This window comes from Leptopilina boulardi, unplaced genomic scaffold (assembly GCF_019393585.1).
Source record: "Leptopilina boulardi isolate dan_hultmark-lab unplaced genomic scaffold, ZJU_Lbou_2.1 LbouV2_121, whole genome shotgun sequence".
Taxonomy (NCBI): Eukaryota; Metazoa; Arthropoda; class Insecta; order Hymenoptera; family Figitidae; genus Leptopilina; species Leptopilina boulardi.
In genome coordinates this window covers 4,341,687-4,368,152 of record NW_026137665.1, presented here as the reverse complement: position 1 = coordinate 4,368,152, position 26,466 = coordinate 4,341,687, and the positions used below count along the sequence as shown (strand labels likewise).

Below are 26,466 nucleotides of genomic sequence, written 5' to 3'. Positions count from 1 at the left end.
AAATTTAAAAAAGACATTCATTAATATTTATTTTATAGAAAGGGATAGAAGAATAATTGAAACAGAAAAAAGCGTTTGACAATTTTACGTAAAATTGATATTTAGAATTTTATTTTCTATAAAATTCACAATAAAAAAATTATTAAATGCAAAGACAATTTAATTTAAAATATATTTATAAATTTAAAAAATAACTCCAAATTAAAACCTAATAATTAATTTGTTTAAATTTAGAAAACTTAACTTAAAATAATTAAACTATTTTATAAATCATAATAATTTGTTGATCATAAAAACTGACTTGTCAATGTTAAATTTGTAAAAAAGCCAAGAATTAAAAAAATGTTAAAAAAAAAGATGTTCAATTAAAATAAATGCTTATTTCATAATGATAATTTTTCTTATATAAGAGATAATAATATTTTACAATTATATAATAATAATATATTATATGTATTATAATACATTATATAATTATAAATATATATTATTAATATATGTTATAACAAACATTACATTATTATAATGAATAACACTTTATTTTTGGTTATAGTTTCAAGTTTAAATTTGGCGCCATTATCTTTGGTTTTTAGACAGTGGCGCCGTTAAATTTCATGTTTCGTGTTGCATGGTTGGTATTTATTTCTGTCAATTCAGTTGTTTCTAACCTAAAAATAATTTATTTTGTTTTCTATAAATTCAATGAATCGGATTTAAGAAACAAAGTTTTTTTCAAGTGTAATCTGTTTGTTCATTGAAAACAATGATTTTGATTAATGGTTTTATGATAAAGTGCTTCTTAATTGACTATAATTGTCATTTTAACTTAAACTCAAAATGAATCGGATCTAGCTCATTTTGATGCTTTTTGCCTCAAGTTCAAAATGAGTTTCTCGAGGTTCATTTTTGAACTCAGTTTATAACAATAACAGCTATAATTTTAATTATGTACACCTAGAACAGCCTAATTCAGAAATGAATGTCGATGACAATATAAAACTCGAAGACAATGATGATTTACTTATTAATTTGGTGCTTAAAACAAAATATCCCAGTGATAAAAGTAATTTTAAAGACATAACATTAAGCGACAAATTGAAAAGATTTATTATTAGTCAAGGTTCCTACCAACCTTATATACAATTTCCAAAAAATAATGAAAATAGAAGTTTCTTTGACTTTTATTATCAACAGAAATGTTCTGCTAAAGCAATTATTATGAGAAAATGGCTCTGTTATTCGACGAAAGAAAACAAAGCCTATTGTGAACCTTGCTGGTTATTTAATAGTACTAATACCGGGTGGAAAGACAGTACATCTGACTGGAAAGGACTGTCCAAAAAAATTAAAGAGCATGGTCAATCAGAGAGCCACGTTACATTTTTTATCGTTGGAAAGATAATAAATGCCTTGATCAGTCTTTAGAAGAACAAATTCGAAGTGAATCTAATTTTTGGCAAAAAGTACTTAATAGGCTGATTAACATAACGTTAACTTCATCAAAAACTTCACTAGCATTTCGAGGTCACAAGGAAGCAATTGCAGACGTATATAATGGCAATTTTTTGTCGCAAGTAAAGCTTGCTAAATATATGATCCAGTGATGAATGAAGTGATAAAGAGGCCAAAAGGATCAATTAATTACTTAAGTCCAACTATTCAAAATGAATTGATTGACTGTTTGTCAAAAGCAGTGCAAATTAGCTTGATTAGTAAAATTCTTAATTGCTCATGCTTTTCAATTATAATGGATACAACTCAGGACATTACAAAAGTTGACCAACTGAGCATAGTTTTGCACACTTTCTTATTGTTGAGAATAATACGTTAGCTTCAAATTTTCCTTAGGTAATAACTGCTCTACTAATATTTTTAACACTTCCTGTAACCGTTGCATCCTCTGAGAGATCATTTTCGAAATTAAAAATAATTAAAAACTATCTAAGAAACAGTTGTAGTCAAAATCGCCTAAGTAACTTAGCATTGCTTTCAATTAAAGCTGCGGAGGCTGAATCAATCGACAAAACACAGCATTAATTTCCGCTGTTGAATTAGATTTATTTATCGATTGTTATCAATAAATAAGGAGTTACACTAATCAAAGAATCTGACTTACGAAGTTTTCACTTTTGCACACTTTTCCAGCAGAAATTCAATCCTGTGACAAAAGACTGTTTCAAAATGAAAAACAAAACTGCATCAACAGAACAGTGGGAACTAATGCAAACCCTTAATATAATGTTATTGAGAGTTCTAAATACAATTGGATATTTGAATATAATATTAAATTCCTAATAATAACATTTTGCTGCCCTTAAGTGAGCCCGTTGCGATTTTCGCGGGGGGCCTAAAATTTGAAGCTACGCCACTGACTGAAATCAGCAAGTTACTATTAAAATATTTAAATAGTACTTCACTTGACTTCGGCAGTTTTGCATGGCCGTGACGTCACACGAAATGCTCCCCTTTCATCATTCAATTCACCCGGGTCGTTTAAATATAAAAAAAAATTGTAGTCTAATCTTAATGTACGCAACATTTCATTATCGAAAAACAATTTCATTCAACATAATAGTAATTTTTCATGTCACCAAATTGAAAATATCAAATAATAATAATTCAACAATGCAATTAGACCAAAATTTCAAATGGGGTTCTTATCTGACAATAAGCCTGAAGATTGTGTGACCAAGATTCCTGCTCGTCGTTTGGAATAGGGAGAAATATACATTCCAGAAAGCTCTTGGTAATGATCATCGGTGGTTACAAGTGAAGGCAATAAATTCTTTAGAGATCTTTGTTTCTCAAATTACTCGACCCATTATCTCAATTGATCCTCTAGAATATCCCCTTTTGACCCATTTTGAACACATATATGTATTTATATATATATATATATATTGTCCACACACAGATGAACGCGCTCTCGCACACAAATACCATTGCATTAAATATGTGTCTTTAACCACAAGGTTACATATTCACTTGTATTATCTTGAATGCAGAACCTCATTCACTCACACAGCAACCTGTGTGAACTCTACCTGATCGTCCACCTGTCTATGTGAGCAAGTGTGTGCGTAACAAGCGGTGCCCAATAAATCCATGGTTTAATTAAACTAAGTTTAAACGGGACTATCTACAAAAGCAGTTATATGCATTATGTCCTTAATCCATTGCTAAATCAATTATCGGAGTTATTCAACTATAGGCGGATTACAAAATTTTGAAAAAATAAAAAAAAATATTTCAAGGAAATTTTCAATTTTAATCTTTTTAATGTCTATTAAAGAGATAACTTTTCAGAAGAGTTCATTTTTGTGTTTTTGCAGTATTAACATATTTTACAGTTAAAAAATTTTTTTAATTAAAAAACCAAAATTTATGGCTAATATTTTTCTACAACATTCCTTTATTTTCTGTTTTCCATTTTTTATTTTCGTTCTTATTCAATCTCAATTTTTTTCACATCTTTTTTCCACCACTTGAGGATTTGGTTTTCCTCTTTGAATATCATAAAAAATTTAAGTGAGACAAATGATTAAAAGCAGAGACTCAATCCTAAATTTAGTTTGGGACCCAATACCAAAATTTCCAATCTAAATACCCAACTTAAAATGAGTTGCAACAAAAATGAGTCCAAGTTTTTTCTTTGATATACATTTAGTTGAAATTTGCCTGTAATTACGTCCACCAATTAATGTGCTTTCATCCGTACGATAAAAATAGAATTTATAAAAATTTCTCTTTGTTTAAAAAAAAACAAAAAAGAAAATTTCTATTCTACAAACAAATATTAATGGAATTTTCTCATCCGCCATTATTATTGATCCTAATTAATCTTAATTAATGTTTCCCTATATCTGCTTTTTTAATTTGAAAAATTAAAATACATTTCTCTCGCTGATGAAAATTTATATTGAAACAGAACGTTACATACTCTTTGGAAACAATTTTCAATTAGAATTCGATAGTGAAATGTATGCTCATTACAGTTGTATATATGGTATAAAACACGAGTCATTAATTTAGTTAATCATGTTGTGAGTTTGTTTTAATTTGCTTTAAGCATGCCCACTAATTATCACTAATGTGGAGAGAGAGAAATAGGGGAGGGGGGGGGGTTAAATACTCTCGAATAGAGATTACAAAGCTTTGACCAAATACCTATAATAGACACCAAACTACTCGTCAAGGGGATCCTAGTTTAGGCTCATAAACGAGAATAGAATCGATTGATTTGCGAATGGAGTATCAATCTATCAATGAGGCAATCTGCTTTTTGAATCTAATGATTATCTAACACTTCTGTAGAAATGCCTTTAACCTGCATTAGTGGATATTATATAATAAAGCTTACACCCAACCAAAAATTTCAGTATTATACCAGAGTTAACTACTGGCGCAGTACTGGTTCAGTATTGGCTGCCGAGGCTGGGCAGTCTGTACTGAACCAGTACTGGTACTAAATGCTCTCTTTCTAATTTTCCTTATGTGCTAAAATTAGACTATGTAATAAATGCTCTCTTTCTAATTTTCCTATGTGAGGAACCCCTGTGGTATCACCACATTAGAAGACCATAAACACTCTTCTACAGCTGCGAATAACCGTAGTCGTACTCTTCCTATCTTGTATTAGAATGGTTCACACCCCCCTTTTTTACGTTCAACTGAGAGAGAAGGACTCAACTTTGGCTTCCAAAATAAAGGTGAAAAATATATAGTACGACAATAAAATTTTATCTGTTCTCTTACGAAAACTCAGTATAAAAGGACTACATTTTCACGAAGAGATCAGTTCTGAAATCATCTTCATACGTATAACATCAACCTCATTCTTGGTACCAGTCGACGTCTTCTAGTTCAAGTACATAATTTTACGAAAAATCAGTATAAAAGGACCACATTTTCACGAAGAGATCAGTTATGAAATCATCTTCATACGTATAACATCAACCTCATTCTTGGTACCAGTCGACGTCTTCTAGTTCAAGTGCATAATTTTCTTATACGAAAGTGAAAATCAAGTGTCAAAACCCTCTACATTAAACGAGGATCTTTACTTCTCATTACATTGGGCAATTATCCATTCTTCCTTTATTTAGAAGAGACTCATTATTGTGAGTTTCATTACGCCTAATAGAACTCCGGACCTGCGGTTATACCTGGGCCCGTCAACCTACCTGACGTCATAAACTCACGCTGGTACCAGCTCTTTTCCTGTGACAACAAGGACACAGCAATGGTCCTATTTCTTTCAACACACCTACTACTGAATTTTAAGGTAAGTGTTTTATATTCTCACTCTTAACTTTTCTAAACTTGTCGTTTATTTGTAGTAACCCTTGCATTCCTTATTTCAGTTGAATGCTGAACTCTCTATTTCCTGGATTGGTTGGTTCGAGATTCCCTCTCTCTCATAAGAACGAATTGTTGTAACTAAAAATACTTGTCTAAATAAATTGTAACCTAATTATAAAATTAATCACTATTCTCTTTCTTTCCTGTACCCTTAGTTCAGAGCCTTCTGCTCTGTAAATGAAACAGGAATTCACTGAATCACCGAGCGGCCATAAATAAAATAAAATATTATTTCGTTAGTTATTTCTCTATTTGAGACGTAACAAATACTAGTTTACAAAAAGTTCTAGAGTGAACCTGATGAATCTTTTTGTTTAAATATTTTGTTTATTAAAATTTTTTCACATTGATTTTATTTTTGAAAATTAAAAGGTATATTTTATTTTGCTTTTTTGTGGGTAAAATTATTTAAACAAAAAGTTTTCTGAGACTTATTCCAAAACATTTTGCAAGTTTTTTTTATTGTTTTCAGATATGCAATAAACCAAAAAAATTTTAAACGATTAAACTAAAAATAAATAAAATTGTTTATAAAAAAATTAATAATTTTGAAAATAAAAATTTTAAAAAACTTTCTTGACAACACTTGTTAAAAATTAAAAAACTACTTTTATTTTCTTAAAAAAGTTTTTGAAAAATTTATTTTGATGCAAATAATTAAAGTGAATAATGAAATAATGAAATAGCTAATTGTATAATTATATACATTATAATTATTTTATAAACATTTTTATTTTTGCTGAAAAATATATATTATAAAAACTTTGGTTTTATAATAAACATATTTTTATATTTATTTTTTGATTTTTTAAAATAATAATTTGCAATATATATTATACATAATAAAGAATAAAAATTCTTTGTGTTTTTGATTTTATATATAATAAAATATTAATTAGTTAGTTGACTAATTTAATTAATATTTAATTTGTTTTGGGTTACTAAAAATTTCACACACTTTTTCCTAAAAAAAAAGTATATTGCCTAGAGCTGAGATTTCACTATTGCAGTGAAACTTATCTCTGTTACAGTTAAAGTTTTCTTTTCGTATACAATAAATTACAAAACTACCAGTACTCATCCAGTACTGAACCAGTAGTGGTTACCAGTACTGGTGCCAACTCTGGAAGCCAATACTGGTAAAATGTTATTATCCCAAAGTTACGCCAACTCTAGCGCCAATACTGGGGGCCAGTACTGCGCCATTAGTAAATTTTTTATTAGACAGTGAAAATAAGATATATCGAAATGCAGTAAACCGACTTTAGACATACATTTTACCTATTTTTACCCTATTCTGAACCAACGTTAAAATTACATTGAGCCTAGATTGAACCTACATTAAACTTACATAAAATCTACATTTTTTTGAAACGTTTTAACTTGAATTTATATTAATATTTCTTTATGAATATTTTTTTCTAAAATTTGTAAACTAAAAATATTTCAAAACTTCTGTCAACGACGTACAAAAAATAAATATTAAATGTTTTAAAAATTGTTCCTCACTTTTTGTGTTGTTGGTCAAATACAGATTATTTGTTTATAGAAAAACTAGATTTTTCAAAAAAAATTAACTATAATAAAATAATTAAAAAAACTGAAAGCAACAAATTTTGTAACTAAAGAATACAGTTGAATTGTAATGCGAATTACACATCAGTGCATTTTATTTTTGTTTTCACCCGCAATATTGTAAACAGAATATATCATTGGATAAATGTCAAATTGTTGTTTGGTCAAATAAATATTTTTCCGATCAAATTGAAATTTCGAACATTTTTATTTGCTTTACATTGTTTTATTGTGAAATAATAAAAATATTTTAAATAATATTAAATGGCACGTTTTGTTACTGACAAGCAATAGTTAAACGTGAGAAAAAACGAAAAAAAGGCGGCTAAGAAACGAGAGAGAAAAAAGAAACGTTCAAAGAAATAAATAACAACGAAAAGAACTTAAGTAATATTTATTCAGGTATTTTTTACGATAGTAGTCACGAAATCTAAAACATATATATGTATGGGCGATTCCACGTGTGATTTACTTATGGCATTTTAAATTCAAATAAATATTTTTTTTCGTTCTTTACAGATAAAAATGGTATAAATGTATTTTTAAATTTTCTTTAAGTGTCCAAATTTTAGAGTTACAAATTTTTAAAAAACGGGAATTTTTAGGTAGACTTAATTTTTATATAAAAATTAGGTTTACCTCGAAAAAACCAAGATTTTTAAATATTTGAATACTTATAAAAAAAAGTAAAAAAAAAAACGTAGATACACCATTTTTTTTTATTTGTAAAGAAAGAAAAAATTTATCCAAACATAAAATTAAATATCAGATGGAAGGTAGAAGGGAAACAGTTTTTAATTTATGAATTCAATAAAAAAAAACAAATTTATATAATTTTTATAATACGAGTCAGTTATAAGTTTAGATATATGATTATAAATATTAAATTTTTAAAATATTCAAGAAAATTGAGGGTGAATTTTATAAAGAAAATTTTTTTCATTGTAAAAAAACCTGTTTATTAATTAATAATAATTAATCATTGCATATATATATTGTCCTACTATCATTAGGACAAAATTTTGTCTATTGTTTATGCACTAAAGATCTTTGGTAATACCATACCAGTCCTTTACAAAAAAATCGACACTTTATCATGTTACTTCCATACGAACGGAGTCGTGGAATTTCAATCGACTGGAAACTCAAGTTCCTCTCTTTTTAGCCGTAAGTAGAACATAAATTATACTTATTAGTGTAAAAAAAAAAATTTCCTCAGAAATTCTAATTTTATTTCATTTTTGTATCTTTTTTTATTAATATTGCCGCCGCTGTTTCAGAAATTTTGACAAGGATGGGTCATTCCATGTCAAGTGTACCCAACCCATGTTTTTGACAAGGTTAGGTAAGGGTTAGCCAATCCATGTTTTTGACAAGGATAGTACATTGGTTGATTACACTTGATATGGAATGACCCATATGAATGTAGCCGCAAGTCCCCTCCCCTTCTCCCCCTCTCATCTCCCCTCCCTCGCAAAAATGACCTAAATTTTAAGGTTATGTTCGTTTGAAGACTCTGAATAGAGCCGCAAGTCCTCCCCCTCCCTTCTCTCTCTCCCCTTCCCTCTCCCGCCAAAAATGACATAAATTTTGAGGTTATGTTCGTTTCAAAACTGAATAGGTTTGAAAGTCCTCCCCCCATCCCCTCTCTCCGTATTTCCCGCCAAAAGTAACCTAAATTTTGAGATTATGTTTGGTTCAAGACTCTGAATAGAGCAGCAAGTCCCTCATCCCTCTCCGTATTTCCCGCCAAAAATGACATAAATTTTGAGGTTATGTACATTTCAAGACTGTAACTATAGCCGCAAGTGGATTTGGATTTCCCGCCAAAAATGACCTGAATTTAAAGGTTATGTTCGTTTCAAAACTGTGAATATAGTCACAAGCCCCCCCCCCCCCTCCTTCCTTACGTTGAAGGGGTGGTGGATTTTTCGCCGAAATTAAACTTAATTTTAAGGTTAAGTTATTTTGACGGGAAACGATCGAAAACAAACATAACCTCAAAACATAGGCCAAAATTTAGGGTAAAAAGACAAAAAAAAACAAACATAACCTCATAATTTATGTTAAACTTTGAAGGAAAATGACCAAAAAACGAAAATAACCTTAAATGTATGTTAAATTTTAGCTTGAAAATTTAAAAAATTAGATAAATTTTATTTTTAAATTGAAAATAATAAAAATTATTGTTAATAAAAATCGTAAATGACATTTAAAGAAATAAATAATAAAATATTAATAATAATTTTAAATTCCAGAAATTGGCTAAACATTAACTCAAAAATCTACAAAAACAATAAAAAAACAGGGATATATATATATATATATATATATATATATATATATGTCATCGTTATCAATATGGCACTATACTTATTTTTATTCCATACGCTTACAGAATAAGGTTCAGATATCTTTTAGTTGCGATGAAAAAAAGAAAAAAATAAATAAAACGACTTTCGTGATAAACTACAGACCTTTTACTAGAGGAGAAGAACTCTTCGTTTCGCTGCGTTTTGATCTACCTGAGATTCTTGTATTTTCTCGAGAAATTGCATCTCCGTTACGCCCCTCTTTGGTAATGTGGATCCGGGCACGATTCCGACGCGACGGTGGAAAGAGGATCACAAGGATAATACATTAACTTGAGACTTCACAGTCGAAAGAAACGTTGAGATGAGAGAAAAAAAAGAGAAGGAAAAAGGAAAAAGCGGCGGCAAAAATTTCAGGTGAATAATTCACTGTACCAGATAATTTTACATAAACGCATTTCACCTTAATATTTCCGTTAAATGAATTTCTTTAAACATTTTTTATATATACGTTTTTCTAACATTGATAAATAAAATTTTTAAAAAATTTTAAAAAGAAATGCTATATGTGTATTGCTAAAAATTTTTTTTTAAAATTTTTTTTCTATAAAAATTTTAAGTCTTACATTTGTTTAATTTTTGCAAAATTTTACCGAATTCACAGTCTCGATACTCCAGGACATCACAAAAATTAAATTTAAATAAGAAATAAATATTGAAAGGACTTCCTTCGCTTTATGACACGCAAAAATAAGAAAAACTGCAATTTTAATTAATTTAATAAAGAAACTCTACGAATGCGACATTTTGTATTACACTATATAGATATACTCTAACGGGTGGGAGAAATGGGGCGCATGATTAGCCCATAAAAATCAATAGTTAAAATTTTCATTTTTAACAATTTTGTTAGATATAATTATTTTTTAGACGAATTTTTATTTTTTGAATTAATATTTGACAGAATTTTTTTTGTAAACAAATTTTTAGTTAACATAATTCTTATGTATCCAATTTTTATTGAACAGAATTCTTAAAACGCCAAATTTTTATTTGTCTAAAATTCCAAATGTCCGAACAAACAATCGACAGAAAAATTTTGGCGCGATGTTTTAACCATTTGAAGCATACATTTTTCATTAACAGTTTATCGCTCCAGTGCACAATTGGGGGTTTTATGGGTCGCTGATTACGAATCTCAAGTAAGATTTTTCAAATTTTCAAAATTCAATATAGCGGATCCAATATGGCGGATGACTAAATTAAAAATTGATCGGATTTGCCTTAAACTTGTTACTCGGGAGTTTTTGGGGTCACTAACTGCGAATATGATATCAGATTTTTGAAATTCAAAAATTTTTTTTTCATTATGTCATCCGCCATATTGGGTCCGCCATTTTGAATTTTCAAAAACCGGTGTCAGATTCGTAACCAACGACACACGATTTAAAAATAATAAAAATTTAAGCTAAATAAATTTTTCTTTATTACATTATTTTTAATCTTTTTCTACTTAATTTTCTATTCTATTAAGTTAACAAATTTCCAAAAGCGACACCGACACCGTGACCTCGACACCGTCCTTGGAAAATCTATTTTCACTTATTTTCAAATAAATCAAAATACTATGCCATATGCTTTTAGAAAATCTTACATACTTTTTTTTGTAACATGTTTTTTCAATTTTAACCCAAAAAAGGGTAATTTTGCATTTTCTTCGGAAAAAAGGGTTATTTTGCAATTTTATGCAATTTTTTACGAATTTTTGGATATATACCTTTAAAATTACTCTATTTTTAAAATGTAACTTATAAACAATTTTTTACCAATTTTTAATGTTTTTTTTTATTATTTATTGTTGTTTTTTAAATTTTTAGTTTGGAACCTATAATACTTTGCCTAATTTTAAGTGTCATTGAAATCAATTGTTTTTAACTTAATAATTTTAACATTTCTTATTTTAAAACGAAACATCTTCTATTATATTAAGTTAACAAATTTCTAAAAGCGACACCGTGACCTCGACATCGTCCTTGGAAAATCTATTTTCACTTATTTTCAAATAAATCAAAATACTTTGCCATATGCTTTTAGAAAATCCTACATACTTTTTTTGTAACATGTTTTTTCAATTTTAACCCGAAAAAGGGTTATTTTGCAATTTTTTACGAATTTTTGGATATATACCTTTGAAATCTCTTTATAAAGGTTTACTCTGGATAATAAAAATGGAAACCGATATTTTAAAAGGTTTTTCGATTTATTATGAACATTTTTCTAAAAAATTTGCAAAACCTCCATGTGTTTGTTGGGCAATTTACAGCAATATAATATAATATAATATAAGATAAAAAAAAAAAATATTATAATATAATATAATTAATATTGTTCTTATAATTATAATAAATTAAAACATTTAATATTTAACAACTGTCATTTCATCCTTCAGTGATACTGATCAAAATTAAGATAAATTGTATACAATATTAATAATATATTAATTTAAAACATAAATTATATATATATAATATACATAAACTACAATAAGTAAACAACAATAAGTACAACTATAACCGAGCGAGCGAGGAATACATCGCTATAGTTTTAAATTATAATGTAACGTGTTAAAATGTCAATCTGTTTTTTTTTATTGAAATTAATATTTCCCTACTTTCTTATAAAAAAACATTTTAGAAAATGTGTTATACAATATATGTGTAATAATTTCAAATAGAATAAAAATAATCTTAAAAAATAGGGTAATTTCCAAATATATGTATAAAAATTATATTTTTAAATAATTGGTAAAATTTTTTTTTTCTCTTCAAATTCAATAAAGCATAATTTGATTTTTCATATACTAGGTCATAAATTACAAATATATACCTATATAAGAATGATAAATAATTAAAGTATTCTGCTCTTGAATGTAAAAACAGAAAAAAAAATTTATAATGATAATTTTTAAAAGGAAATGAAATGGAATAAATCTGAAATTAAAAGTCGATGAAAGAAAATTGAGAAAATAAAGTCTAAAAAGAGGTTAAAGTTTAAAAATTTAAATATCTGAATAAATGAATATACGAGAAACTTTATGGATGAAGGTAGGTAAAATGCTTCATGTCTACTCGTTGCCTTCAACCACGCACACTATATATATGTATACAACAAGTAGTAGTAGTTGTAGCTGTGGTAGTGGTATAACCATTGGATAAGACTGAATATGGTGTGTCTGACCTGACGCTCTCTAGACCACTTAAATTAGTCCCTACTTAGCTGCTCAGTATATGGGTGAAGCCTGTTTGCATAGAAGGTTATATCGTGTGCGGTATAGCTTTAAGCTCAGATTAACCTCTATTTAACAGTTCAGGATATCAATAGTGAGATTAAATCATCATCTCCTTTATGTTTAATTGTGGTAATTAAATAGTAGATACAATATGCCACTTCGAAAATATCGATTTTCACATTTTTTATTTGGCTACAAATTTTTTTTTTTAATGGTTTAAAATTTCTAAAAAAGATAATCTAAAATTTGCAAAAAGTAATTAATTTTCTTTAAATCATTGTTTTACTTCTATTGTAATTAAAAAAAAATTCTACTTATCAAAACTATAATTTCCATCAATAGATGGTTTTTATTAATTCGTCAGTAAACATTTTTTTTTTCCTTTAAATACCCAAATATTGTATTCAAAACCATAACTTTCGAATAAATAATAATATTTTGAATTACGCTTAAAATTCTCTTGGTGATTCTCTTTCATTTTTCTTTTTTGCATTAAAATTCATTTGCATAATAACTAAAGAGAGATACACCGCGACGACCGATCAGATTAAATGCAAATCTCAATGCGTTTAAAGTTGTTATGGTTCAGGCAGAAAATATAACAACACACACTGCTCTCACCCCCCCCCCTTCTCCCCTTCCCTCACCCCTTCTGTCAGCGTGATTCAATTAACACGCGAGAGATTGTTTCATTGTTAATTAAATTCCACATGCGATGAGGCTTGAAAAACTACACGACTATTTAATCAACTCCTGGGGAACAATAAATCTAGTCAACTTTTCACCGCAGTTTATACAAAACATTCTGCAAACTATACCACTTTTTTTTTTACTCCCCCGGACGACTAAGACTAAAAAGGGAAAACTTTATAGCATTGTCAACGATGCACATTGTTCTCAAAACATGACTCCATGAACTTCATGAATGTAGACAATGAGCAACTTTTAAACTTTATTACAAACGTGTGTTATTTTTTTTTCGAAAAAAGAAAAAAATTTATAATAAAAAAAAAAGAGAAGAAACATCTTTAATAATTTTTGTAAATAACAAAAAAAAACATAAATATTCATAATATTATTAGAATTTTTTAGAAATAAACATGATTGTATTTTGAAAATTTATTTTTTAATTTTGTTAAAATATAATATTTAAAATTAGCGATATAGCATTTTGTCAATTTGCATTTTAATATTGTTTTGAACAAAATTTTGATAAATAATTAATTGATTCAATATATATTTCAATGTTGTTCAACATATTTAGTTTTTTAAACAATATTTGAAATAAACACTCTCAACAATATTATTGAAATATTTTGCGTTTTAGTTTGATTCTATGAATAATATATTCGATTTTGATTGTATTTAAAAAATAAATTAAAATAAATTAATTAAATTAATATTAATATTAAAAGATTAAAAATATTAGAATATTTAATATAATATTGAAAAATAAAATATTTATTTACTTTTAGTAAATTTATCAAATATGTGTTTTATTTAAGCATATAAAATTTTATAAACATGTAGAGATAAAACTCACCGTTCGGTCACCAGGATGTTTAACGTGACAGTTTAATTCTGCCATTTGACCAACGATTGCCGTGACATTTCGCGGCGAGACGTCGTCAAAATAAGGTTTATCCCACGCTCTTGTGGGCTTATTACTCCCTGCAACGACACTTGCTAAACTAGAGCCTCCTAAAACATAAATAATCACGTATTTGTTAACTATAATCTAGATTTAAAAAAGCAATTATATAAAATGACATGAAAATTTTTTCTTTTTTAATATGAAAGTAAATTTTTGATGAAAAACTTTTAATCCCTTTGACGGGGGTTTTTTTTCATCAATATTATTATAAAAAACGATTCTAAAAAAAAATGTTAACAAAATACAATTTTTATAATTTTATTTTTGACGTGACAACGTCTTACTCCGAGGTCTAGGGTGCCAGTCAGAAAAATTAGCGTTCATATCGCCGTCGATTTTACGAAAACTATAAGTCATATTTTTATGATTTTTGAGTTATTCGATTAATTTCGATCTAATCTCGATGCCAAACTTATTTTTGTCAAATTTGGAAATGAAATTTTTTATAGTTTTCTATGTTGCCGACCGGTTAAAGATTTAAAATGTTAGTATACAGCGCCACTGCTGACAGTATCCACTATACATATCCCGTGTAGAAATGTCCCTAAGCTTCCCAACGTGATAATGGATTCCGACTAGAACCGCGCTAGAAAATCTAGCCTAGAAAAGTTGTACTCGAACCTGATTAGATTCTTGTGAGAAATTCAGACTAGAAATATCTGCTGAGATCCCGTTTGAATTCTAGAAAGGCAATTCAAACTAGAAAAATCTGATTAAGCCCTTACTAAATTCTAGCCAGAAATACCTCGAATTGGACTTAGATTATTTTTCGATGTTTTCTTTATTTAAAATATGAATTTAATTATATGTTCAATAAGGGACACAAATATTTTTAAAATGGTCGTTTTAGAAATAATAATAAAAAGAATAAAAATTAATAATAATAAATTATAATAATAAAATTATTAAATAAATTAAATTTATTATTAAATACCACCGAGTGATAGAATCAAAGATAATATTATTAATAAATTACATTATTATATATAGTTTCACTTTTTATTTAATTTAAAAATAATATTTAAATTTAAATCGAAAATGTCGAAATCGATGTATCGAAGTTTTCAATATATCGATGTTCCATCGTCGAGAATGATGACATGAATGGTGCAAGTGCACATGTCATTTTGTGTGAACCTGAATTTTATTGTTCTTTTGTTAATTAATAATGGAAAATAATAAGAGGGAAAAAAGCAATCGCGAATGCGTAGCAAACAATATCTTGAGGTGAAATCCGTACGCGTTGAATTAAATAGAATGCAATATGTTCAAGAGCAAGTTATAGATATTGACAATTTAGATAACTTAAATCACTTATCTTCTTTATCAGAAGGTAAATATTAACATAATATTATAAATTTAAGAATATTTAATATTAAGCCAACAAACATGAAATATGTACTTAGAATATTAAAAGTAAAAAATATATTGATTGGTTTTCTAACCTCAAATTTTGTCTTTATGTTAATATCATTATTGCAAATTTTTAATTTTTACTATGATTATTCCAATTTCTTCAGGTAATATTATGATTTCTAACTTTTTTATTTATAATTCTGGTTAAAATTTGTGTTAGTACTGTTTGGAGGTTAGGAAGTTCAATTAAACTTCACGGCTATAATAAATAGCATAACGGGCGTTTTTAACTCTACAATTTCAAAAACACACACGGAAGAAAGGACGTTGGATCTTTATATAAATATGTTTTTTGGATTTATTAAATATTTATTAATTTTTATTTAATAATAATCGATTAAAGGGAGCTAATAGGGTTCTAGCGAGAACCCTTTACTTCAGGTAGGGAAATCGCAGGGATATCCCTGCTAGATCCCTACCAACATTCCTCGCTGGCGTCGATCGTGACGAAAAATGCCGGGTCCCGCCTAGAGTTTCCCTTCCGGAACCCATCTGGCAAAACACTGAAAAAAAAGTTCTGGTTAAAGTTACTAGATGCGTTTGGTTAAAAAATTTCTAGTTATTTTAACAAGAAAATATAGTTAAAAAAACTAAACAGTTCTAGTTAAATAAGTATGGTTAAATTATTCTGGTTAAAATAATTCTGGTTAAAAGCGCGCGTTCGCGGACACTGCATAGCGTCTGTTGTTCTTTTTCGAATAGTTTATCGTGCGGATCGCAAGAATGGATGAAAAAGTTAACCAAGCTCTGGAAAATTGGGGTTTGGGAGAATTAAAAGATCTGTTTAAAGGTTGGTTAATTAATTTTATAATATAAGTGAAAAAATTGTTGACGAACGGCAAACCCGTTCGTGTGGAAAATAGTTTGAAGGTTATGTTGAAAACGTTTTCGACACGTTTTATCAGAATTTTAGTTCTGAATAATCATATTTAAATAAACATTATTAAGAGAATTGCAGTGTAAAGGTGTTATTGTTTGATTGTATTTATATGTACATAATACAAATTTTTTTAATTCATATTTTATAATATTTTATAATATAATATAATAATAATAAATTTAATTAATTCTCTGATTAACTAGAATTTCTGGTAAGATCAACCAGAAATTTTTTTACCAAAAATTTTTAACTAGAAAAATTCTAGTAAGATTAACTTGAAATTCTAGTAAGATTAACTTAAAATTCTGGTAAAATTAACCAGAATTTTTTAACCAAATTTTCTAGTACTTTTAACCAGAAAAAGTAGTAAGGGTATATATAACTTTTTATTCTGGTTAGATTAACCAGAATTCTGGTTATTTTAACCAGACTTTTTTTTCAGTGAAGGGACGCACAGCGAGGTCCCTATTAAAATCTAACTCAAATTTCTGCACGGGATATATATATATAATAGTCAAAATAAACATGGCTGCCGAAGCTGTCACTTTGTTTTGTTTTCGTATCGTTATTCGAGGAAAAAAATGTGAAGCGATCCGCGATCACGTAGTGTAGTGTTGACCTGTGTACATAGTATAGTCACAGTATTGCCAATTGCTGAAATTTTGCACCGGAATAATATCAAAACATAACCTCAATCATGGATGTATTCTGTTCAAGAATTGTTATAATTAACTGGTCCACCACAATTCTTGAACAGAGTAAATCCATAATTGAGGTTATGTTTTGATATTATTCCGGTGCAAAATTTCAGCAATTGGTAATAATGTGGCATTACGTTTTGAATATTTTTAAATTCAATTGTTTGGAAATTATTGTCAGTTTATTCTAATTTTATGCACTGAAAAAAAATTTATTTCATTCAAATAATCGGTTACTTGATCATTATGGAATAAATATTTATTTGTATCAAATAATTATTATTTGAGTCAATGAAATGGTATTTGTTTCAAATACATAAATTATTGGTTCAAGTACAATTTATTTAATTCAAATAAAAATTATTTGGTTCAAATAAATATTTATTTGATATAATAGTCAAGCAACGGATTATTTGAATCAAATAAATTTTTGTTCAGTGCGTTTATGTACAAAATAAATACTAAATAATAATCTTATAAAATATATTTTAATTAATTAAAAAAGACGTTGTCACAATAAAAATTCTCCGTCCGTGTAATAAATACAGACCTCTACTTTAATTTTTTATTTCTATTTTTTCTAGAAGATGACGAATATTTTCAATTTCCATATTAAATTTTTTCTTAACTTGGAAAATATTTATATTTATAAATCGAATATGTAGAAAGTCTAAATTTTTATATTTATTCTCGCTTAACCAATAACAGAATATTGAATATCAATTATTAAAACTTTTACAATCAAAAATTAAAATCACCATCACAGTTATATAATAATTTATTCTCATAGAAAATTTTTGTAATTAGAGAAATTTGCAAATTATGAGAGATGCATCAAATTTCAATAATTTAAGCCCTCTGAACAATTAAAATAATGACTGGTTATTTCCATTGTACTCATCAATAACAGAGTAGTGAAAAAGTAGAAATATACATATTCATCAAATAAATGTATATATGATGTATTCCACGCCAAAGTGAAAGTCCATCTGTAATTGCATCTCCGATTTTTTTGTGATTTTTTTTTCTTTTAGTACTAATTGAGACTATCTTCCATGAATTTTTTCAAATTTTTTTAGCAAGCCGTTTTCAAGTTATGGAATTTTGAAAATTGGAGACTTTTAATTTTTGAATGCTCATAACTTCCTTAAAAATGCATCAATTTTAAAAGTCTTTTTTTCAAAATGTGTAATCAGCGCATCCAAATACATAAAAGTACGTAGTATAAAAAAAAAATCAAAAATATTTTTAAAAAATTCCAAATTTTTTGAAATATTGTAAAAATCGTTTGCCCATTATCGGGCTTGGCTTAAAAGTTTCGTAAAAAGAAGTATTTTTTTTTGAAAAAATTTTGAAAAAAATCGATCAGTACGTCAAATGAAAAAAATGACTTTTTATCATTAAAACTCAAAAATTTGATAGTAATATCGTTTAAAAAAAAATTACGATTTTTTTTTGTTGAAAAGTACGTTTAAAAACACACAATTTGAAAAAAAGACTTTTAAAATTGATGCATTTTTAAGGAAGTTATGAACATTTAAAAATTAAAAGTCATGAAAATTCTCCAATTTTCAAAATTCCATTACTCGAAAACGGTTTGCTAAAAAAATTTGAAAAAATTCATGGAAGCTAGTCGCAATTAGTACTAAAAGAAAAAAAAATCTCAAAAAAATCGGAGATGCAATTACAGATGGACTTTCATTTTGGCGTGGAATACATAATATACTTCCAATATAAAATTTGATTCATTGCACCGTTGAAATTTAAGAATATGAAAAGATGAAGCATGAAACTAGTATTATATTTGCCTTCAGTTATCGTACTTTCAACGTTTTATATATATTCCTGTATATATATATGGTCGTCGTCAGTTTTATGATTTTCCGCAAAATTCCATATTGCGTACGCGAACTAATTTCCGAATCAAAAATTTCCTCTTCGCGTGTTTATCCATCAAATTGGAAAATAACTTCATAACTTGCGAAACTTTATCTCATTCTACGTTGGGCGTATTTTTTAATCGATTGGTATACGAAGGTAAAAAAATTCTGTAATAATTTTTTATTAAACACTAATAATTTAATAATAATGATAATTTTAATAACAATAATAATTGATAATATTATGTTAATATTTACTTTCTGATAAAGAAGATGAGTGATTTGAGTCATCTAAATTGTCAATATCCATAACTTGCTCTTGAACATATTGCATTCTATTTAATTCAACGCGTACGGATTTCACCTCAAGATATTGTTTGCTACGCATTCGCGATTGCTTTTTTTTTCTCTCATTATTTTCCATTATTAATTAACAAAAGAACAATAAAATTCAGGTTCACACAAAATGACATGTGCACTTGCACCATTCATGTCATCATTCTCGACGATGGAACATCGATATATTGAAAACTTCGATACATCGATTTCGATAATTTCGATTTAAATTTAAATATTATTTTTAAATTAAATAAAAAGTGAAACTATATATAATAATGTAATTTATCAATAATATTATTTTGATTCTATCACTCGGTGGTATTTAATAATAAATTTAATTTATTTAATAATTTTATTATTATAATTTATTATTATTAATATTTATTCTTTTTATTATTATTTCTAAAACGAACATTTTAAAAATATTTGTGTCCCTTATTGAACATAATTAAATTCATATTTTAAATAAAGAAAACATCGAAAAATAATCTAAGTCCAATTCGAGGTATTTCTGGCTAGAATTTAGTAAGGGCTTAATCAGATTTTTCTAGTTTGAATTGCCTTTCTAGAATTCAAACGGGATCTCAGCAGATATTTGTAGTCTGAATTTCTCACAAGAATCTAATCAGGTTCGAGTACGACTTTTCTAGGCTAGATTTTCTAGCGCGGTTCTAGTCGGAATCCATTATCACGTTGGGAAGCTTAAAGACATTTCCACACGGGAGACGACAGTCAGCTGTAGGAAGCGATTAATATTTATTTTCAAAACCAACAGATAGCGCTCGCTACTGCGCCGGTATGGTTGCCACCTTTTTTATCAGTACACTTAGCTGTTTATTTGTGTTACGAATTATTCACCTGTCTAGTTTGCTAGATTTCTAATATTTTATCAAAAAGTAAAAATATCAAGTTGTAAATTGTTTTCCTTGTGCACTCAATAATATTCGATTCACTATTATTATACACATTATTACACAGTATTATTATAACCTTTACCTTTTGTTAATATAGAACAATAAGTCATTATTAAAATCGTAATATGAAAGCCTTGTTATTAAACATACAGTAGTGGTGTAATTGAATAATCTCAATGAATGATGGACTTGTAAATTATTATCTAAGTTTAACAATGGAAATAATATAAATCGACTTGTTAGCAATGTAAACTAAAATGCTTCAGGGTGTCCAGAAATTGGTGAATGCAACAGTTCTGATTGCGCTATTGCTCAGCGAGTGACAGAGAAAGACTATTTTCAACACGCAGGCTACATTATTACAGTGTTTGAACTTCATATGTATATAGTGCGCATAGTACATATATATATATAGCTATATAGCGTTTTAGATGTGGAACTTTGCCGATAGCGGAAACATCGATTTTGCTTTTCCAATGTGGCGAACAGTTCTCTCCCTTCCCACTCTCTTAGTCGTTTATTACGAACAGTTTAGATAGGTTCGAGTGCATAAAAGGTCACTTATATATGTAGATAATGCATATTATAAACTATTCTGTTTACATAATCACTATCTATATGCCATGTTTTGCCACGAATTTAGTTAACTTCACAATGGTGTTCAAAAAAAAATTTTTTATACCACTATATGTTTCAAATTATTTAAAACATTAATTAACACATATATCAAAAAAAATTTAGTCACTATAACATAATTATTGATTTTCTTTTGTCAACACTGTATTATTTAATTTATAAATTAAATAGAATATTCTTCTTTTAAATTTTGCCGCCATTATATTAGTTCACATAGGTGGCGTTGCTATGTTATTCTATGTGTCAAAACAAGTACATAACTTAAAATTTTTACCGATAAGTAAAATTAGAAAAAGAGGCAAAAAATATTCAAATATTTAGTCAATACCAGGACAAATGATAATTAGAAAATTAAAACCAAACGGAAACAAATTAACCTTTTTTTCAAACAAGTTCAAAATAAATAGACGAGTTTTAGTTTTGTTGTGTTTTATTTGGAGTAGCGTATAAGCTTTTCAAATTGATCCTGATTTTTTTTATATATATACAAAAGCTAACTTACACAGTTAACAGATTGCAGTTAAAATAACTTCATCAAAAGCGAAGTTGTAACGAATGTAGTTTATAGAACTAATTTTACATAGTCGAATAAACAATTCATCTGCCAGTTGAAATAACTATTGTGAGTAGTTGAAAATAATAATAATAATAATAATTTATATTTAAATTAAAAAATAATAATATTTTATTACTATTTATTAATATTAAGTATTAATTATTATATACTGTAATTGTTATTTATATACCTAGTAGAAAAAAAACTCCCCATTCTCAGGAATTGAACGCAGGACCCTAACACTCACAAGTCGATAGCCTAACCACGTAACCAAGAAACAAGTTGAGAACATTTTGTCCGTTATTGTACAATTAACTATAACACCGTCCGACAAAATTCAACTTTTTTTTTGACCCACAAAAAAATCCAACATTTTTGGAAACTAGGACCCAAAAAAAAATACCCGTGTCTGACCGTTTTGCTAGATCAAGTCATTTGTGGTTTTTAGGGGTGAAAACAGCCCCTAAATAAAAAGTGACAAGATATCTTTTAAAAATTATTAATATTTTATAAAACTTGGTATCTGTGGGTTTTCGGGGTCGCTGATTATTAATCTGATGTCAGATTTTCAAAATTCAAAATGGCGGTCAAAATTTTCAAAAATTATTAAATTTTTTTTAAACCTTGATATCTAGGGGTTTTTTAGGTCGCTGATGACGGATCTGATGTTAAATTGTCAAAATTCAAAATGGCGGATATAAAATAAAAAATTAATAACTTTTTAAAAATTTGATCGCCATATTGGAGCCGCCATTTTGAATTTTGAAAATCTGACATCAGATTAATAATCAGCGACCCCGAAAACCCCCAGATACCAAGTTTTATAAAATATTAATTATTTTTAAAAGATATCTTGTCACTTTTTATTTAGGGGTTGTTTTCACCCCTAAAAACCACAAAAGACTTGATCTAGAGAAATGGCCAGATATTTTTTTTTTCGTTTTTAAAAACGAATTTTTAAAATTATTAAGTTAAAAACAATTGATTTCAATGACACTTAAAATTAGGCACAATATTAAAGGGTCTTAACTAAAAATTTAAAAAACAGCAATAAATAATTTTAAAAAAACCATAAAAAATTGGTAAAAAATTGTTTATAAGTAACTTTTTAAAAATAGAGTAATTTTAAAGGTATATATCCAAAAATTCGTGAAAAATTGCATAAAATAATTTAAAAGTATCAATTTGTTACTTTCAAATTTGTGTGATTGCAAAATAACCCTTTTTCGGGTTAAAATTGAAAAAACATGTTACAAAAAAAGTATGTAAGATTTTCTAAAAGCATATGGCAAGGTATTTTGATTTATTTGAAAATAAGTGAAAATAGATTTTCCAAGGACGGTGTCGAGGTCACAGTGTCGGTGTCGCTTTTGGATATTTGTTAACTTTTAGAAGATTATTATTATTTTAAAACAAGCAGTGCAGTTAAAGTTGGACGCGCGCGTGTAATTTTGCTAATTATGATAATAATTCAAATTGCATAATGAAAATGGTTAATCGGGTTTTTTTTTTTCGTGAGTCACTGAATAGAAAACAATTGGATTTTGATGAAAAATTCCATTTCGACACATATCACTGTAGTGCAGCAATAAAAAAAAAGTGGTCTAGATTTAAGTCTTTAATTTTTCAATCGATTTTTCACACTTACTATCCCTGATGCAGCTTTTTCGAAATTGGCACAGTCACCACTTGAATGCTGCACGTGTTTCCATCCGATCCATTGGAGAGTGATTCACAAACTGATGAAAAAGGATAATGTCAATTTCTCAAAGAGAGAAAGAGTGAACTCTCGTGTGCTTCAAAGCAAGTATCAGACTCTACTTTTCAATATTGATTACGTGATCGCGCAAATTCAGATTATTAAACTTTTCATCTACATAAAGTTTGATATGTTTGTGTAAATTATATTTTATACCAAACAAACAAAGAAACAAATATATATATATATATATATATATTGTACAGTTTGTGAACGTTTAAATGAGATAAATTGAAATCTACATTCAAAATGTTGTTTTCTGTAGAAATTTACTCAAGCGTAAAGGCTTAAAATACATTCGACTACATCAGTGTTGAAAAGCAAAAGCTTATTTTGATAAGCGAGGTTGGATAACTAACTAGTGGAACCCCCCGTTGGACAAAGAGAAACATGAGATTCTAATTAGCGAATTAATATATAGTATTCAACAAAAGATATAGACTTGTCACTGCGACTCGATTAACAAAATTTGTTTAATAACTCGAATTCTTTACACCAAAAACTTACATGAAAACTAGATTCACTTTCTTTTTTAAATAATTAATTTTGTAAATTTTTAATTACAACTTGTAAAATTAACAGCAATTTATTATCAATTTAGTTTATATTCTTATTTTACCATTTTCTTTTTTTTTTTTTGTTATTAAAATTTAATTTTTAATTAATTTCTAAAAGTTCATTTATTAAGCAAATAAATGCTTTTCAATGTATAAAATTATTAAAAACTTTGTGTATATAATTTTACTTTATTTACTTTGATTCGACGAAAAACATATATATACAATTAGTTTTACGGTAAATATTATATTTATTTGAAGTAATTAATTTTCATAAATTTCAAAATTTATATTTAAATGTTTCAATCAGACAACTTTATTAAATAAAGTTATAGGAAAATAAAAATTTATGACATTTTTTTTCTTATACCTATATATATATATATAATATAAGTAATATGTCTCTTTCTCGAGAGGATTTTTAAAAAATTACACTTTTAAAAAATTATATTTCATATATATGTACATCTAAAGATCGTGTCTATCTCTCTTTTAGCGACTTCATTTATTTCGTTTCCCTTAGAAAAGGGCTTTGATAATTTAATAAAAGGACAAAGCTTGATATCACGATCTTGAGAAACCTTTTAAGGCAAAAGAGAGAGAGAGAGAGAGAGAGAGAGAGAGAGAGAGAGAGAGAGAGAGAGAGAGAGAGAGAGAGAGAAAGAGGAAGAGAGACTACTTCTCATTTTAACAGCACCCTTAGATGGTAAATGTGTTAGAAATAATAATGTAGTGAACTTTATGATGAGAGTAATATCGTAAAGCGTAATGCCCTTTAATGTAACTATATAAAACTTAGTGAGTTATCAATGTTAATTTAACATTACCTAATTAACATTCAAAAATTATAATAAGAGAAAGTTACGCTCTTTAAAATATCTATGAGTGAATTAAAAACTTATAATAAGAAAATGTATAATGATTTTACAATAAAAGATCGCATATTGTTTTAGTTTTAAAAGAAAATTTAAAGTGCTTTTTTTTAAAAAAAGTATCAGGTATTATGTTTAAAATTGTGAGAAAAAGTATTAAAAAAAACGTATAATGGATTATTATTTTCTCTCAAATGTCGCTGTTAAAAATTGAAACATGCTATAAAGTGGATTGAAACTTTATTAAATTTTTGTCATATATAAGGATAAGAAATTTCTGAAATATTAGCTAAATGAGAGAAAATTTATAGTAACAAATTAAGATCTTTAAAAACGATATATAAATCTGAATCAAAAAATAGACTTATGTAAAAAACAAAAAACTACATATTCTTTTCATAGTAGGTATGCAGGAAGATTATAAAAAAGTGCAAAAAATTAGATTTTTTTTGCACTGTTTTTATAATTTTTCTGAATGTAATGCAGAAAAGTATACATTTCTACACTTTTTTTTATAACTTTTCAGGACAGTTTCTCAATTTTCTCCAATTTTTTATAACTTTCTTGTACGCTGTGAAAAAAAGTGTACTTTTCTGCATAGTATGAAAAAAATTATAATAAATAAAGAAAACTATATATACTTTTACACATAGTATCCGTTAAAGTTATAAAAACAGTGCCGAAAAGAATACTTTTCCGTGTAGTATACAGCAAAGTTAGAAAAACAGTGCAGAAATGTACACTTTTCTACATAGAATGCAGAAAATTTGCACTGTGTGCAGAAAAGTTATATAAAGTATATATTATTAAAGTTTAATTTTCTGCAAAGAATACAGAAAAGCTATAAAATCAGTGAAGAAAATTATACTTTTACAGATAGTATACATTAAAGTTGTAAAAACATTGTTGAGAAGTATTTTTTTTCTCCATAATATACATTAAATTTATATAAACAGTGCAAAAAAGTATAGTTTCCTGCATAGCGTGCATCAATGTTATAGAAAACAATGCAGAAAAGTACACATTTTTGTACAGCGTTCAGGAAAGTTAAAAAAAATTGCAAAAAAATTATTTCAAAAAAACTGTGCAGAAAATTGTACTTCAATGTATCGTTTGCAGAAAAATTATAAAAAAAGTGCAGAAATGTATACTTTTCTGCATTGTATTTAGCACAGTTAAAAAAAAATTTGCAGAAAAATATATTTTTGTGTACAATGTGATGAAAATTAAAAAAAGAAAATACAAAAAAGTATACTTTTCTGTAACGTTTGCATCAGGAAAGTTATAAACAGTGCAGAAATGTATGATACTTTTTTGCATTGTATTTCGCAAAATTATAAAAGTAGTGCAGAAAAATATACTTTTCAGTACAGAGTGTTAAAAATTTGTAAAAGAAAGTACAGAAATGTATATTTTTCTGCACAGTTTTCAGCAAAGTTTTAAAAAATAATGCAGAAATAAATAATTTTGATCATAGTATGCAGCAAAGTTCATTCGTATTATGTTATAGTTACTACTGGTGGTGTACCAGACGTTTGAGATTCACTATTGCTCATACTTTGATTAATATTTAATACCTAATAATAACATCACCGGGAGGGAAAGTTACTTTTCCTCCCGTTCAGTGACGTCACCGGGAGGGAATGTAACTTTCCCTCCCGCTACACAGGTAAGAAATGGTGTACTTTTTGCGCCCGTGCTGCGAACAACATTTTTTGTCCTGTCTGCATGGAAAGTGTATTATTGAGTGCATGCAAGTCCGCTTGTT

The 26,466-nt window shown here is 27.4% G+C and overlaps 1 protein-coding gene across 5 annotated transcripts in view; it reads right to left on the bottom strand.

Moving 5' to 3' along the window:
• LOC127285439 (basement membrane-specific heparan sulfate proteoglycan core protein-like) overlaps positions 1-26,466 on the bottom strand; it is a 389,597-nt gene that overhangs the window by 199,833 nt on the left and 163,298 nt on the right. For all 5 annotated transcript variants that reach the window (XM_051311444.1, XM_051311455.1, XM_051311463.1 and 2 more), the window contains one exon: positions 14,081-14,238. In XM_051311444.1, the coding sequence (XP_051167401.1) occupies positions 14,081-14,238 (158 nt within the window). The remainder of the gene's footprint in view (positions 1-14,080; positions 14,239-26,466) is intronic.